This window comes from Lytechinus pictus, chromosome 19, assembly GCF_037042905.1.
Source record: "Lytechinus pictus isolate F3 Inbred chromosome 19, Lp3.0, whole genome shotgun sequence".
Classification (NCBI taxonomy): domain Eukaryota; kingdom Metazoa; phylum Echinodermata; class Echinoidea; order Temnopleuroida; family Toxopneustidae; genus Lytechinus; species Lytechinus pictus.
The window spans coordinates 7,186,353-7,204,525 of NC_087263.1; the positions used below are offsets into that span (position 1 = coordinate 7,186,353).

General features: G+C 37.2%; 1 protein-coding gene across 2 annotated transcripts in view; it reads right to left on the reverse strand.

Moving 5' to 3' along the window:
- The window catches only part of LOC129282660 (uncharacterized), a 46,365-nt gene extending 29,086 nt beyond the window's left edge, over nt 1–17,279 (reverse strand). For both annotated transcript variants that reach the window (XM_064113881.1, XM_064113880.1), the window contains exons 1-10: nt 17,160–17,279; nt 16,632–16,768; nt 16,280–16,395; nt 14,775–14,926; nt 12,779–12,927; nt 9,371–9,477; nt 5,215–5,372; nt 1,968–2,279; nt 1,459–1,740; nt 366–500 (exon numbers count right to left, since the gene is read on the reverse strand). In XM_064113881.1, coding sequence (XP_063969951.1) covers nt 366–500; nt 1,459–1,740; nt 1,968–2,279; nt 5,215–5,372; nt 9,371–9,477; nt 12,779–12,927; nt 14,775–14,926; nt 16,280–16,395; nt 16,632–16,721 — 1,501 coding nt within the window. In that variant the 5' untranslated portion in view covers nt 16,722–16,768; nt 17,160–17,279. The remainder of the gene's footprint in view (nt 1–365; nt 501–1,458; nt 1,741–1,967; nt 2,280–5,214; nt 5,373–9,370; nt 9,478–12,778; nt 12,928–14,774; nt 14,927–16,279; nt 16,396–16,631; nt 16,769–17,159) is intronic.
- Nucleotides 17,280–18,173: the final 894 nt, after the last annotated feature.

The window sequence follows — 18,173 nt, forward strand, 5'->3', positions numbered from 1 at the left end:
AATTTGTGCAGGGGTGACAATTTGTAGTGTCAGTTTTTGCACAAATTGTCGCCCGATTGTCAGGGGTGACAATTTGTGTTACAATACACGGTGACCGTGCGTATCACTTGCCCCTATAAGAACAGGTCACCACATGCACTGTTTTTTGGTCAAAGCCACCTTGTATGTTCTACGTGCTCTTTCGCATTTGATGAAAAATTCGGACCTATGCATACTACGCAGATCACACGTTGAAGAAGCACGGTGGATTGTGACCAAGCCATACCAAAATCGGTTTATTTGTTCCTCGACCATAATGGCATATACAGAAAAAGTGAAGGTGGAGATTTATAAAGCGTATACAAAACCATAACGGAAATACGCACCGGTGAGACAATTTTTTCCGATGAATCCTGGAGGACAGATACACGTTCCTGATTGAGGATGGCAGATTCCTCCATTGTAGCAGTTATCACACAGACGATCACATAACGGTAGGTTCCATCTGCCACGGGGACAGTCTTTTAGTAGATTAAATGTGGGAAAAGGGAGTTCCCTCATTTTATGCATTTATAATTCTCTTAGAAAAAAATAAAATAAAAAGCTATACCATACAGTCAATCTTAAAAACATTATTGCTTGAAAATTAAGAAAAAATGTGCAGGAGTATTTATGATATACATGTATGAATCATTATGTATTAGGTGTTATACCTATATAAGCCACAAATACTTTAATAAGATTTAATTAGGACAAGAACATTTTGTGTGGTCTAACTTATAGGTAGCAAAAGCACGCAGAGAATATTATTATTCAATTAAGTTATATTATATGAAAGTAGGTTATCAAGCAGAGCCAAAACCCTGGCCTGCCAAGTTCTTTCGGGAGTTACCATAACAGAAACAACTTTCGAAAAGAACTCGATACGTCTACCCAATCAAAAAGATACACTATCCTTATTAGGTTGTCTCGCTCCCTTATCGAAAAAACCCTGCGATATGTTCGCGAGATTGATTTTTGTCATGTCAAAACACAGAAATATTGTTAGTGCTAACAGAGCCCCGAAGTAGGCCCAATCACATAACGTGTTGTTGAGACCTCATCGGTCAGAGGCGTAATGAGCTAAAAAAAAAAATTATGGGGCCCGATCTGGCGCATCACGCAATATAAATTTTAGTTTTAAAGTTCCAAGAGAGCAAAAATTTCGACGTTTCTATTTCGAAAATACAGGTTTGTGATAGATTTTGATAAAATTTTTACCCTTATCCCTTTCCTTTTTTTTTCTAGGTTGTGAAAGATTGGGGGAGGGGGCAAGACCCCACCCAATCTGTACGCCAGTGTTACCGGTCGACGGTTGTAACAGGGCCTCTGTAGCGCTAACAACGTATATTAACGTCCGGCACAGTTTCCAGTAATTTCTGTATAGCAAAAAGAAAGGAAGGCAAAAAAAAAAAAAAAAAAAAAAAAAACAGATCTTACCACTAACTATGACGCGAATCAAGCTGTAAAGACGGTTGTCCACTGCATTGTTTTGGAATGTTCCGTAGACATCTGCATTCCTCTTAGTTGCTGAAAGAATAGTATAGGTTAGAGTTCCATCTCCATTTGGAGACAATGATCCTTCAGCAAGGTTTGAGAAGGTGCTCCAACGGATTTCATCCGATCCCGATGAATACCTATCAGTGGTAGACACTGAGAGTGTGATGTCATCACCGGGATAAACTGTTTTGGTGAGGCGACCGTCACTTGGTTGAAAATGTCCTAGAATTTAATGGATTAATAATGATGTGATAGCAATGGCGTTGATGAGGACAACGACTTATTTTGATATAATTGCCACCCTTAAAGTCAAGGCCGGCTACAAACGTCTGCAAATGACTTATTGAAATTGCTTATGTTGCCTTGGCTCTTGAACTTCGTAGGCCTACTACATTTACTACTTGAAGACTGATATCACCATTAATGAATCATTTATGTTGTATACGTACTGCCTTGTGAGAGAATCGTTACATCCACAGATGTTGAAGTACCGGTGATTGTAGATGTACTGGAACACTTGTAAACGCCAACGGACGTCGTACCACCAGGTAGGTTCTGTGTAAAGCCACCAATCCGAGACGTGTTCGTCCCCGGTACGTCCAGTGAATACCCTTCAGTAGTGAGGCTTGGTCTAACTTCTCTCTCCGTGTAGGTTATGGTATCCTGTATGTTGTCCGGTGAGAGTACACAAGAGAAACTTGGGGGCGTCTCGGTACTCCCGAAAGGGGAGGAAGTCATGGCAAGAAGATATTTCGGTTTTACTGTCAAGATTTAAAAATGAAGAATAAAAAAACCCAAAATGAATAAATGAGAGCATTATGGTTTTGGTTATATGTCAAGCAGAGGCGTCGATCCTGGAGGAGGGGGGGGGGGGGAGGAGGCGATCGCCCCACCATGCCCACCAATGAAATAATAATTCCGGAAGGGCAAAAAAAGGAAATATAGAATTTACACAGAAATTGACAAATTAATCAAACACAATATAAACTTTTAGTTCTTACATCTATAGTAGGCGTACGTTATAGTTCCAACGCGCGCACATCGCGGAAAATGATCTATCATTGGAACTTTTGTAAAAGAACTGTTATATGAAAGAATTGTAAGAGCAATTACATTCATTTAGTTATTTCCTCTTTAAGGATATTCATAGCATATAATGATTAAGCATATTCCAGAATGTCTCAGTAAAGCTTTGTTGGGCATGTCTATTTAATAGGCTGAGTAATCTTTGTTATTTATGGAATGCAGACAATAGAGCCTGCCTGCAGTGAAAAGAACAATATAATTACCTAATGTTGTTTACATTGTTAATTTCACTGAGGTAATTCAAGAGTATTCTAAAAGTGGACGATTCTAGAAAGAAGGATAATGTTCTTTTTCTTAAAGACAATACTAGAAGTTTCCGAACTTTTTACATTTTCATGGATGAGCGAGCACATTCGAAAACTTAGGAATGAATACTCTTTATACTGCATAAATGTATTCTTTTCCTAACAATTTCTCATGATCAGTATGATTTATGAACAAATCAGGGGTGGATCCAGAATTTAAAAATGAGGGAGGGGCCTATAATCGGGAGAGCCACCAACATTTTCAAATTTTAATATGACCAAACAAGTTGTAGAGGATACTACCAAAAACTCCTATGATGATACGTCACAATACAGGGGCCGCGGAACGGTTTTCAAAGTGTGGGGGAGGGGCTTAGCCAAAAGTGGGGGGCTGACCATGCAAAAAAAATCACAATCGTATGGTCATTGTTACATTTTTGTACATGCTTTTGGAAAAAAAAGTGGGGGCCCTTAGCCCCCCATCCCGCTTCTGCGGCACCTGCAATATTGTGCTCACTCAACCATGAACATACGATATCAAAATTGTGTGTGGAGTGGCTAAATGATGGATAGTAAAACAGCATTAACACCATAAAATTCACCTAACAACAACTTTTGCCCAACTTTGTATTTGCACAATCTGAAAAACGACTCTTGTGACTTTCAAAAATGGTCATTTTTAATTAAATCTTTAATTACTCATGCATGACTCAACCGATCAATCTCATTTTCCCATATGAGTTGCTTAATGAGTGTAGAAAACCACCTACGAAATATCATATCTCAAAATAATTCCGTTCAAAAGTTGATTTAGGGGGGACTTACTTTTTTTGTTGTGTATATATATATATATAAAAGCTGGCAGTTTCTTCATATTAGATCAGAAATCGGAGTTTCACACCAGACTTTATGTCAGAGCAGTATATTTCCAACTGAAATACAACATTTATCTTCAGTGGAATTGTTTGCACGCCATCAATGAACCGTTTGCAGTTACTTTGAGAAAGGAATTCTCAGTTCTCATCGAGATCATCAACCTATTTTAATGAACGCTTTTCAACCCATGGATTGCTGAAATTAACTGTTAATCATCATCAACATCGTCTTCACAGACATTTGAACTCGTTACAGTGACTGTTGTCATTCATCGTGCTTCAACATCAATTTTGTCATCGCCATTATTGTGAACTTTAATGTAAGGAATCTACGCCAACCAACTTGGATTTTATCTGGATTTAATACAGGACTATCATAACTTTGTATTGCACATCTAACTCTTCAAAACATGTAGGATGTTTGGTTTTATTTTGTTTAGTGTATAATTTATATATTTCCTGTAATAAAAAAGAAGTAAAATTTAAAATAAAATTTCGTTGTTATTTGTTTCAGTATCGTAACAGAACATTTACCCAGGAATTTCAATATAAAATTATTTTCTGCCTATGAATAAACAAGAAAATGGCAAAACTCTTTTTTCATAGGCGGATCCAAGTGAGTATATTAATTCTAACAAACTACTTAAAATTCCCTTTTCATGACAGTTTATCTAAAATTTTGCCTCGCAATTTGCACTCGTATTAATTGTTACAAATATATTCACTATTAAAAGTGTATAACATGTATAGTTTTCAGGCCGCGCTCTCATTAGGCTTAAAGATAATAACATATCCATGAATTCCTAATTATTAAATTGTCCCTTTTCAGGATGAAATTTCGACAGGTTTCATCTCGAGCTTAGGAAGAGGGATAGTAAGATAGTTTTCATGGAAAAAAATGATGACCATATTTCCTTTAAATGTCCCGGTCCTAGGTCAAAATGATAATTTTTTTTAAATCAAATCGCACCATCTATTGTAAGTGCGATGTGTATCCACTTCACAATTTTCCTACATTATATATGTGTGTGTTTGTTTTATGTCATCGGCCTTCGGAATGTTGATTAATGGTTCCGTTCCCATCCCCCCGCCCCCTATCTGAAAAATCGATCTACGCCCCTCGTGTCAAGATATTAACGTGTGTGTGAGGGTGTGGGCGAGCATGCTTGTGTAATTAATTTTTTTTGCAGACGTTAAACACGTACATTCTCAGACCTTATCAAGCGTGTATGCATGGCAAGCCTTATTTTGTTCATAATATCATTTGTACATATTTCTTGATATAGCCGACAATAAACAGGTTTCCTTATTTGATAGCATTGTATAATATTTGGATGTTGCCATACATGTAGATTGATTGGTTAACAAACACGATATACATGTATACCTAATATCCGTTTTTTACGGATGGTCATATGAAAATCTGTGTTGACGCATACTGGCCGATTCGTCCACAAGTGACGTTTTGTATTGTGTTTAATGTGACGTACCTTCTGATTTCTCGCAGATAAACCGATGTGGATAGTCGCACAGTCGGTCATTCCAACCAATGAGCTCCTCATTCAAACCACCAGATCGATCCCAGTATTCTACACAGTGTTCCGCTCCTTCATTATTATTAGGTTCTCCGGCAGCCCATGTAGCAAATCTTCAAAAATTAAGCAAATTTGCTGTTGATTCAATTATTATAAATGTGTAGCCTTGCAATCAATTAGATGTATATATTTATATGGAGGAGCTTCGAATATATGTATTTGTATTTGATATAATTTAGTAACAGTTAGTGGTGTATTAGTTATCTTTTAATCTGTTTTAATTATAATCTACACAATTTATGAACATGGTAAGTATTTATCTTTAACAAGTGCGGCACTTGAGAATGAAAAGAAATGAATAGATACATTGTAAATGATGATGGTTCCCATAAAACATTGATCTGTACACATTGGAAGATAATATGCAAATCAACTTGTTTCAATTGGATACAGTTGGGTAACTGGAAAAAAATCCAAATGAAAACCAAATGGAAGTAATTTCCAGTTACCCAACTGGATCCACGTAGGATTTTCAGTTACCCAACTGGATCCACGTAGGATTTTCAGTTACCCAACTGGTTTCAGTAAGGATTTCCAGTTATCCCACTGGTTCCAATTAGAAGTCATTTCCAGTTACCCAACTTTCCGGTTACAAGTCATTTCAAGTAGGAATTCATTTCAAGTAATACCCAACTGGTTCCAGTTAGGATTTCCAGTTACCCAACTGGTTCCAGCTAGAAGTAATTTCCTGTTGGAAGAAACTTCCAGTTACTCAACTGGTTCCAGTTGAGATTTCCAGTTGCTAGACTGGTTCCAATTGGAATTTGTTATATTCCATGTTAAAACCAATTGAAACCAGTTGGAAATCCAACTGGTTTCAATTGAATTTTGGTCCTGATCGGTATTCTGGATTCTTTGTAGACGGTTCAACTGGGTTTTGGGTACGCCATAACAGAGAATTATATATCAACATAAGATATAATTAGTGAGTGAACAAGTAGTCCATCCGATTTCTGATTTCTGTAGAAAATGCATCATCTGACCAATTGTACGAATACCAATAGCTGACTGACAGGTCTTGGTGATATGATCTACCATTGACAGATGCTTGTCCATGATAACATCAATTAAGGTTACGGGCTTTTTGGACTGCAGGTGGGTTAACTACATCCACAATGATATTTAGAGCAGGTAGTGTATTGGAGACAAATCTTGAAGTAAATTCGAAGGAAAAGAAAGATAAACCTGAATATCATCCGCATATATAATGCAGTTGAGATCATGAGCCTTGATGATGTTATAGATTGGAGCACTATACAAGGTGAACAGAATGGGCCCCATTACCGAACCCTGAGGCACACCAGAGTCATCTCCTGCTTCATAGGAGTAGTCATTTCCAATCTTTACTGCATGCGATCTTCCCATCAGGTACGATGACAACCATTCATAGCCAGAACTCTTGAATCCATAACGTTTGCTTAATCTGTCCAGCATTATCGAATAATCAATGGTATCGAAAGCAGAAGTGAAATCTAACAACACCAAGAGTGTTCATTCCGCTGATCTAGGGAAAGCGCGATATCATTCTGCACCTTGACAATAGCAGTCCCAATACTATGATGCTTTTTGTAGGCTGACTGGGCAGGAACAAGCAAATCGTTTTACGTTAGATAGTCCATAATCTGAGTTGTTGTCACCTTTTGGTGACAACAAACCCAGGTGAGATACAGCCGGTAGTTCCTAAGATCTTCCTGTGAAAACCCGGCTTTCTTGATAAGGGGGGGGGGGGGTAACAATTGAATTTTTTAATTGAGATGGCAAAAATCCTGAATATAAGCTGGTATTTACCGAAGCAGTAATGACTGGGAGTAGTTTGTTGATGTAGCTCTTTGTCACTACCGTTGGCATGGGATCAAATTCGCATGTCGAAGAAGATGATGACTTGATAATACGATTGACTTCATTCTCAAAAACCTCATGGTAAGTATCTAGATTAGAATGGCACTGGTCATTGAGTTCAGTGGATAGTTTTCCACCAGGAGTTTGCATCAACTTGGCTCGTAAATTAGCAAGCTTCTCCTTGAAGTAGTCTGCAAAAAAATTGGCTAATTCTACTGAAGATGCTGGTGGAAGAACCTTGCTCTCTGTTGGTGATGACAATGTTTTTACCATCTTATACAAGCCCGGTGACTGCTAGCTTCAATTTTCTCAAGGTAAAAGTCTCTCTTTGCCTTCGATAAAAGCTTATGATATCTTTGAGTGAGCACGAAATACATCCCTATGCATCTGGAGACCACTTCTGAGCATCCTTCTTTCACTGCATCCCCTATCACGTTTGGCCTCACGGAGGGTGTCCGTGTACCATGGGCTTTCAGGACGGAGAATCACAGATCTCTCTACAAGCGGAGCATGAACATCGAGTGTTTCGCGGAGTTTCAAGCGTAACATGTCAGCAAAGCTGTCGACATCTGGATGCTCACTAAGCACAGCAGAAGACACAGTAAATATCTCCGGGAGAAATTTGTCCATGTCGATTACATATAGTAAACACATTAATTAGATGATTATGCTGATTAGGCTAATTAGAAGAAAATAAAATATATATTCAAGGTTGCCAATGTGGCAACCAAGCTGAATGTACTTGAACACCCATATGGCCTCACGGAGGGTGTCCGTGTACCATGGGCTTTCAGGACGGAGAATCACAGATCTCTCTACGAGCCGTCTTGATTTTTGCAATGCTTTAGTATAAATGTTTCACAATCTCAGTTAGATCGCCTTCGGAAAATCCAACATAATGCTGCCCGTATCGTCACCATGTCCCCCAAGAGGAATCACATAACCCTCATTCTCAAATCTCTTCACTGGTTACCTGTTGTACAGCGCATTACATTTACAATCCTCCTACTTGTTTTCCATTCTATTCACAGAACTGCACCTCAATACAACTCTTCCTTGATTACTCCATACAATCCCTCTCGCAACCTTAGGTCTTCTAGTTCATTCTTACTCGCTGTACCACAATCTCATAATTCATGGGGGGATCGATCATTTCAACATGCTGGGCCTTTCCTATGGAATAAACTGCCAATAAAAATCCGCAATATTTCTTGTCTCACCACTTTCAAAAGTTCTCTTAAAACCTGGTTATTCACGCAAGCTTTTAGGTAATTGTTATTCTACCCCTCTTTTTAGTAGGTTTTCTTTCTTTCTTCCTTTCTTTTTCTTTTTCCTTTTTTTTTCTTTTCTTTTCTTTATTGCGCCATGAGCATCTTTTTATGATGGATACCGGCGCATTACAAATGTTCATATTATTATTAGAACTTGAATGGACTTGATCATAATAATAATAATAATAATAATAATAGGCATTTATATAGCGCCATCTATCTATAAATATTATATTCCGAGGCGCACAAGAAAAGAAAGAATGATAAAGTTTGGATGAGTGTCAAAGTGCCAATAACTAATATTGTTAGATAAGGTAATACTTCAGTTTAGATTTGAAGGTCTCCAGTGATGGTATAATTCTTAAATTTAACGGCCAATTATTCCAGAGAGAAGGTGCTGAGGCAGAGAAAGCTCGCACACCATATGCTACACGTATCTTGGGAGCCTTCAGAAGTTGCTGGTGTGATGATCTTAGGCTACGAGCTGGTGTATAAGGCATGACAAGGTCTTGTAGATATTTTGGTGCCAAACCATTTAGCACTTTCCAAGTGAGAAGAAGTATTTTAAATTCTATACGCTTCCGGATTGGAAACCAATGTAACTTTTGGAGAATTCTATATCCATATAGAACATGAATCATCAACAACAAAAACCTTGTACCTGTACTCAACAACTATTCTTGTATATCGCCCATGAGACCATTGAATAAATTATTCAATGGTCTCATGGGCGATATACAAGAATAGTTAAGTACAGGTACAAGGTTTTTGTTGTTGTTGATTCATGTTCTATATGGATATAGAATTCTCCAAAAGTTACATTGGTTTCCAATCCGGAAGCGTATAGAATTTAAAATACTTCTTCTCACTTGGAAAGTGCAATTTTGCCTTTCTATATTAAATATAGAAAGGCAAAATTGCATGGACTGCTTTTATCTTACCCTGTTTCTTGCAAGAATGTTCCGTCACTCCATCGAAAATCACCCTCCTTGCTCAAATCATCAAGGCCAAACCAATAGGCTACTACAAAATGATCCGTCACTGCTGTCTACACAAGCAATGACACAGAATCGAATCAAATGAAAAAAATAGCTTATCCTTTTATTTATAGATCTAAAGAACAGTTCTGAAGTGATACAATGGCATGTAAACTTTAAAATATCTCGTGTAACCCTGAAATGTTGCTATGAAATACTTTTGACACGAGGAAACCGAGTTTAAAATTGGGATAAAGTGCTGACTACTAATAGTACTACTACCATGCTACCACCACCTCCACTACTAGTGCAGCAGCAGCAGTAGCAGCAGTAGCAGCAGCAGTAGCAGCAGCAGCAGCAGCAGTAGTAGTAGTAGTAGTAGTAGTAGTAGTAGTAGTAGTAGTACAGTGCGTCTCAAAAAAACTCTACACTTTTGAAATGGCTACCAAACACAAAATATGTCACTAATGGGAAGAATACCTATATATATGGAAAGCCAATAAAGTCAATTTTCAGATGACACCAAAAAGTCGGAAAACTATTCATGCTTGAGTGAGCACTACCTACTTAAACAAAGGGTATGGAAATTAGGCTGGGCAGGAATTTGCCTTCCAATTTCTTTCAGTTTTTGAAATGCGAGTCCCTTGGAACTTGCAAAGTTGAGGGTGTTCTGATAAATCAATGATAAAACATTTATGAATTTAGGTTTTTAGAGCAAATTTCAAGAATAATTAAATTGAAATTAATGCAGGACAGAACATGAAATACAATTTTTTACTTTTTCACTTGGATCTCAGCAATGTGATCATGGAAGGGATAGGACTGAGGTGGGAGATATAGGTGGATGGGATAAGGGTCAACAAATCACTTAACCCCCCTCCCTCTCTCTACCCCTTTCACCCCTCCTGAGAGACAAGCCTTTGCTAGGGGGGCAGGAATTAGCCTTCCAGGTTTTTTGTAGAGGTGAGTCAGTGGCGGACCGTGACTCGGAGGAGACAAAGCATGGGGGGGCACAGCATTGTTCACAGACAATGCAGTGCCCCCCCCCCCAATGCTTTGTCTCCTCCGGGTCACGGTCCGCTACTGAGGTGAGTCCTTTGGAACTTGCAAAGTTAAGGGTAGGGTGTTATGCTAAATTACTGATGAATTGAGATCAGTTTTGGTTTCTTACGCAAATTTCATGAGTTACAAAATGGAAATGTAATACATGAGTAAACAGGAATTTTAATTTTAGTGTAGCATTTTTAGTTTATTATGTGGATCTTAGCAAGTGTGCTTGTGAGAGTCAGAGTAATGTGATTGTACCTCATACATGCAAGGGGGTGAGATAGGGTAAGACTGGGTTAAAGGGGCATTCTTCTTTGTGTTCTGTTACAAATTACATGTCATGTACTCACCCCCGCCCTCCATCCATTTCTTTCTCCTGGATGGTATTAAAAACGTAAATGCCTCGTGACTTATGGTCGATGGGTCTTTATTTTCCATTGAATGATTATTAAGAACTTGACTAATTATGGTGATTTATGAAATAATTTATTGAAAACGCAGAATGTTTGATTGATAATTTATTGAAAAAGGTGAATATTTGATTGATCACATTGATTGAGTTGATTTACTAACAAATTGTTGATTGAATGATTGATAAGTGAAAGTTGATGACCTAATTTTCAGAATTTATAACCAAATTGACAGTCCACTCTGGACTTAATGCGTGCATTTAATATCAATCAGTCTCAATCTCACAGGAGGGGGGAGGGGCAGACCTAGAGGGAGGCTAAACTTTCTGTTGACCCTTTCCCATCAGCTTACTTCACCCACTGAAGTCCTATCTTACCCCTATTCTCCTGACTCCAATGAACAAACTGCTGAGATCCACATTGTAAAGTTAAAATGCTGCACTAAAGATTGCAATTCACGCTCACTTATGGATGAAATTTCAAATTGATAATTAATGAAATTTGCTCCAACAATTTAAATCGATCATGAATGACCATTGATTTAAGGACGTTCCACAGTTAAAGTGAAATCCATGTCATTTTCACCAAACTTTGCACACAGATACTTTAGAACCTTAAAATTCGAAATATGCAAAAATTAACATAGGTCCATGTGCTTGGTTTTTTGCTACAGAGCTTCAAAGTTCACCCAAATTGATGTTCTTAAGAATTGCGCATTCAAAAGAATTTGGCATTTTTAGACAACCCAGGATTACTACAATGAGTTTAAACCTTTATTACTCGGTCAAACTACATGAAAAAGTCATCAAATTTAGCAAGTGAGTTAATAATTGTATTGTTAGAATGGAGAATCTATTTATAGTGCTATTTGTTTGAAATTTTTAGTTTAACAGCACTGTCAATTTTAAAAATGGTGTAAAAGATAACAAAATCCCAAACTAAGAAATGTGAAATTTCAGTAACAAACTACAAAAGTACAATAACTGATGCACTTTATTCAAAATCCATGTCATTTTCACCAAAATTTGCAATGTTGTAGAGGAAGGTATACCTAAGAGGTACAAGGTATTATTATAATTTTTATTAGAGCAAATGTGCCTTTTAAAACACCAAAAATGCGCCGAACACTTTGTATCTATGTGAAGAAAAAGTCAAAACCACTCTACCATTTATTCAAACTTGGGATAATATTCGTGATTCTTGGCAGCACTGCAGAGTAAAGTATTTTGAAATTGTAGAGAATTTTTTTGAATGGTCCATGGAACTATTCAATTTGTTAGCTTCATGAAATAACGCATCGGATCTGCAGTTAAAGTGCAGAAGATGAGACAAATCAGCTCATACCCGCAGCTAATTAATCACCTGTTCATCCATTGTGACGTCAGTGCGCGGAGTGTAAACTATGCGCAGATCATAATGCGCACAAACATAACTGTGGAACGTCCTTAATTTAAATCAATTTGAATTTGCAAGTTCCAATGGACTCGCCTCTCTAAAACTGACAGAAATCGAAAGGCTAATTCCTGCCAACCCTTATTTTCATACCCTTTGTTTAAGCTGGTAGTGCTCACTCAAGCTTGAATAATTTTCCAACTTTTTGGTGTCATCTGAAAGTTGACTTCATTGGCTTTCCATATATATAGGTATATTCCCCAAAAGTGACATATTTTTTGTTTGGTCGCCCTTTCAAAAGTGTATAGTTTTTTTGAGACGCACTGTAGAAGTAATGGTAGTAATATAGAAGCAAAAATCGAAGAGGTTCAGATGATATTGAAGAAATGGCAATTTTAGTAGAATAAGGAACATCGTAGTAGTAATTTCTACGCTTTTCCTTATTCTATCAAAATTGCTATCTGTACAATAATCATTGTAGAAATTTACGTGACTATTTCTACGGTAGTTGTAGAATACGTACATATATGGCTTTTGTTTTTATCTGTGCGAGCCGTCCACCTATTTGCTGACAATATTCACTTGCGATGAAATAGCTGGTTGTAAATGTTGAAAAGTAATACTGAACGTTTGGTATTTCTGGAAAGTATATCCATTGGCCTGTGATTTGGACTGTAAACGAAATAGAAAGTGAAATAATAATGAATTCTGACAGGAAAGGTGATGAAACCAGCATATCAATATTAATCTTCGATTCTAAAGATTGTTTTTGTTTTCTTCATACATGACCATGTTGAGCTTTGATATGCAAAATTGTATAATAATGATATGTCCATTTATATAGCGCTGTTACTATGTGCACGTACTCAACTGCGCTTTGATGGTATCATTATTATTACCCCGGTCGTAGCTGAGCCGCCATATCGGCGCTAAAGCGTCATGGAATAAATCCTACCGGGTACCCATTCACCTCACCTGGGTCGAGTGCAGCACAATGGGGACAAATTTCTTGCTGAAGGAAAACATGCGATGGCTAGGATTCGAACTCACGACCCTCTGTCATTTCTGTTAGAAAGGCGAGAGTCAGAACCACTAGACCACAACGCGCCCACAATGTATGCGCAGTAGAAAACATTAATATTTTTGCTGCGCAGTAAATGTTTTTTTTTTCTTATTTTATTATTATGGTGAGCTTACACCCAATTTAGACATTCAGAGGGAAATTGGTTGTTAAAAAGGTTATTATTTTGACTTCGAACCTCAAAAAATAGTCAAAACCCCGGGTCAAAACCCAACAGTCTTAATCAAATCAAATGCTTGTAAATTGACTGCACGTGAAAGCGTTCTTTGTAAAATGTCTTTTAAATCATGATGAAACCTCCTTTCTTAATTTCTTTGGTCTAAAAGCCAAGGACGTTTCGAAGGACACACTGAGTGACATAATCTATTGTGGCGTGAACAATTTATATCGTTTTTGGTAACCGACATTTTGGTTTGTACCAGGCTCGCGCTAAAATAATCCGCACCTCACAAGCATTCAGGAGCGGCGCTACGGTCACCCATTCAAATACTTGGACAGATAATGGTGGGCTGGTCTCGTGCTGTTGATATTCAGGGGCGTACGCAGGGGGGGGGGTATTACAGAGGTTCAACCCCCCCTTTTTGTTTTAAACCCATTTTATATGCAGGGAGTTGGTCACGGAGGTTCACCCCCCCCCCCCCCCCCCCACCCCCAACATTTTTTTTTTGGTATGAATCGACCTCAATTTTGGTCGAAAACCTTTTCTTTCTTTTTTTGGCTTGTCCAAAAATTTGTGGTACGAAACGACTGGTGAAACCCTTTTTTTTTGCTCATCAAATTTTCATTCAACTTGACCCCCCCCCCCTCCTTTCAAAAATCTTGCGTACGCCCCTGCTGATAGCAGCATCAAAATAACACCGGTCTGGCTCTAGCTATTATAGCACGCAGCATTCAGAAACTAATAATTTTACAACTTAGGCCCGGAGCTGGCCTGGACCAGCGAGTTACTGAAAGCGGTATAAGTAGTTCCAAAACACACTGAATTTGGCAAAACTTTTGTTTAATTCACATAATTAGTTTTTAGTAGACAAACATTCAAGCATGAACATATTACCCTAGTGAAATTCGTCTAAACGATAAGCGATAAACCCGCTTACATGATGTAGGCCTATTTTGTTTCGATATTGATTTATCACAAAATGTTTATCAATTTTTCATGTAAACCTATTTACATTTAACCTGGATTTAATAGAGCTACATTCTACTGAAGTAAAGATAAGGGGGTTTGGGGTCATGGGCCACCAAAAAATTAAAACCAAGAAAAAAAGGAAAAGGGGCGAGATGTATTATTTTGTAACATTACATCTAACTTTGTCGCAGAATTATATTTTAATATTAAAAGGGTCGACATTCTTTCGCCTTTTCTGGCTTATTACGCTACTGTTGCAATCTTTAAAAAAATGATACCACTTTTAACCAAAATCATTACAATTTATACCTTGTGGTCTTTCGCAGATGTAAGGCAGTGCGTCTAGACAAGTCCGACTGTCCCATCGACCGTGATTGTCAGCATTGTTTCCATCAGACCCCAAACATCCACAAGACCGTCCTGTAAACCTTGATGGCTCACCGGGAATCCACATGGAGTTACTTGATTGTTTGAGGAAGGAAATGACAGAATTTATTCGGTCATTCAGGATGAAGTAGACAAAAGGGGGACAAACCTAAACATCTTTAGTGAGTACCTTATAAAACGTATTTTAAATTAAAAAAAACTCAAGTTCCCTGGTCACCGGTGAATTTTCAACACACACGAATGTCCCCACATTTTATACAGAGTGTGTTTGTGTCATTTTACCATATCGGTTCCCTTCTGACTGTAGATGCAATGGTGGGTGTGCGAGCACGTGTCATGAGGTCCGGAGGGTGTGGGTATGGAGCTATTAATAGCTCCATGGTATGTGTTAAGGCCACCGCACACTTTACGACTGTTTGCGATCCGATTTTGGAACAAATCGAATTTTGATCATTTTCTGAAAATGTGAATAGAACATATCATTTTATTTGAGGTTAAAATTAGTTAAAAGAATGCTATTATAACAATTTTGAAAGATTGCGAGCTTTTATTTTGGAGTAAAGGCCAAATTAGTTTTAAATCGTACGACTGCTATGACGTCATTACGACTAGATATTAAATTCGTTTTTATTCTAAAAGGATGATAGCCAGATGATAGTCAAAGATTTGAACATATGTATTCGTAAGGTGATTTAGAACATTACACAGTAAGATATTCCAAGTCTCAATATTAGCATCAAATTCTACTACATTTTATTCTGAAATCGGGTCGCAGACCAATCGTAAGGTGTGCGGTCGCCTTTAGTATCTTAGCAAGTGTGTTGATAATTTTCACCTTGGCCATAGCGAGGTGCCATGGCCGAGCTGACGTCCGGGCTTCGATTCCCGGTACGGCCCTTGAGCAATGCATTTTTGTCTGACACAATGCTCTTTTATTTTGCATGAAAAAGGCCTTAATGAAAAATGTAGATGCCAACATGTTCACGTGTTTTAGTTTTTTTTCTCCAATAAAAGAATGATTATCAAAATAAATGACAATGGTTCAAAGATCAATTCACAAAAAATGTAAAATAGGTTTTAATGGAAGAAAGATTCTGCCATCGTCAACCATTGCAGCAGCAGTGTCTAGCTTGCCATGTGAACAATGTTGGGGAGATCGGCAGTAAAAGCTACATACAGATACCTTTGCTTGTAAAAATAATCATTATGTATATCACTGTAACTACGAGCATTTTACTGGTTCTGATAAAAATGTGTATACTGATTTCAATTTTATTTATTTTTTTTTTTTTTTTGGGGGGGGGGTATTTTTTTTTTTTACAGAAGTTGTATAGAACTGAATTTAACCGAATTCATCTTCTCTACAGAATGCACCAAATCATTCTGACGTTACACACGAACATACTGTAAAATAAATGTATACCCACCTTAATTGCGTACCATCGCTCCATATAAATTGGTCGTTGTCTGATAATCGACTCAGCCCAAACCAGTAACAATGAGGAGATGAAAGGGCGGGTGATACAATCGATGTGAGGAGTGTCTGTGATGATGTACATGAACACCAAATTAAAAGTAACGTATACATTTTACACAGCATGATTTTATTGTACTTTCTCAGGCATTTTTATTTTTTTTACAGCGATGTGAAAAACAGCATATGGAACAGGAGCAAGTTGGTTGACATAGGTTATATATTTATTGTTTCTTAAAAATCAAAGGAACTTAAGACCATTATAATAATGAAATAAGGGCACGTGTGGAGATGATTGCACTTACATTCAATTCGGTTGATCTGATAATTGCCAATCTACCACCGCTGCTCATACAATTAGTCTCGGCTGCATCAAAAGTTTGACTATCCCCCATGAAGCGATAGAATGATCGCCCGTACTGATGCCAGAAACATTGGGGATCTATGAAATAAAAAGCTTTAGGCCTAAAGTTCAAAACCGATAAACCGTTTTGTAAATAAATTAAACAGTTAAATTAAACAGATTATGTAAACGAAACCTGACATATATGTAAATACTGACAATTATAATAATAGTAATTATTATTATTTATCATTTTTATCATTATTATAATAATGATAATAACTAATATCATTATAACGATAATGATAATATAATATTAAAGAAAAATAATAATGATGTTAATAATGTTTAATAATAATATGGTACGATGCGATATAATAGCCTAAGCATTTTAATTCAAAGAATTAGAGGAATTGTAATTGGTCTATTTTCTTCATAAGAATGATTGGCAAAAGTTGAATGCAAATTTTAAATAAACATATTTTAATACCTTTAGGACGTTGGCAGATAGATCGACGAGTATCAGTACATGAGGTCTCCTCCCACTGTCCAGCATATCCAGACCTAAGCAGAATACATTTCCCTTTGCTTGGTGTAAAACGGAAGTTTGTATACCTTAAACATGTACAAACAGTTGATACATTGTCAATATTCGGCCTGTAAACTTCAATACAGAATCAAAACGTCATTTACTAACTTGGATTTATTTGGATGTAGAGACGTAAAGCTAGTCAAGTTGGAAAGTCTCTGTCAATTGTGCAAATTATGACTAAAGCATGAAACTTTCACAAATATTAGTATATGCCGTAAGATTTATTTTAAAGATGTTTTTTTCCCCAGAAAAATTGAAATTTTGATTAAAAAACGTTGTAGAATATGATTTATTTTTACTTCCCCCTAATTTTACAGTGCTAAACAAAGATATTTTGGTTGCTAAATGTATAAATTACATTTCACGCTATTGCCATGGCAACCAAATAACTTCTAATTTACAAAAATACGAAACAAAAAATGGTTGACAATACAATGAACAGGTGGAATATTCAATTGGAATTGACCTAATCTGTATGCTTAAGTTTTGACCCCCTCATTTGAACAAAAACCTGATCTGTGTTTACCTATTGGCTGACTAGCCTCTCGTTCAAAGTATTCTTTCAACATGTTTACATGACAAACTCTTTGAGACTTTCTTCGATCAGGGGTACTGATCACATAGCTGACATCATTCAATGTCTTTTTTACTATGTAGGGACCACTAAACCTAGCTTTTAATGGCTCACCTTGCGAAGGCAACAACACCAACACTTTGTCTCCAGGCTTGAAACTTCGCTCTTTTGCATTTTTGTCAGCTTGAGCTTTCATTTTTCCCTGCGACACTTTCAAGTGTTCCTAAGCCACATCGCAAGCTTTTGAGCGCCTTTCTCTAAACTTTGACACATAGTCTAGAAGGTTTACATCATCATCCTGAACCATAAACCTCTCTTTGATAAGCTTTAGGATGCCC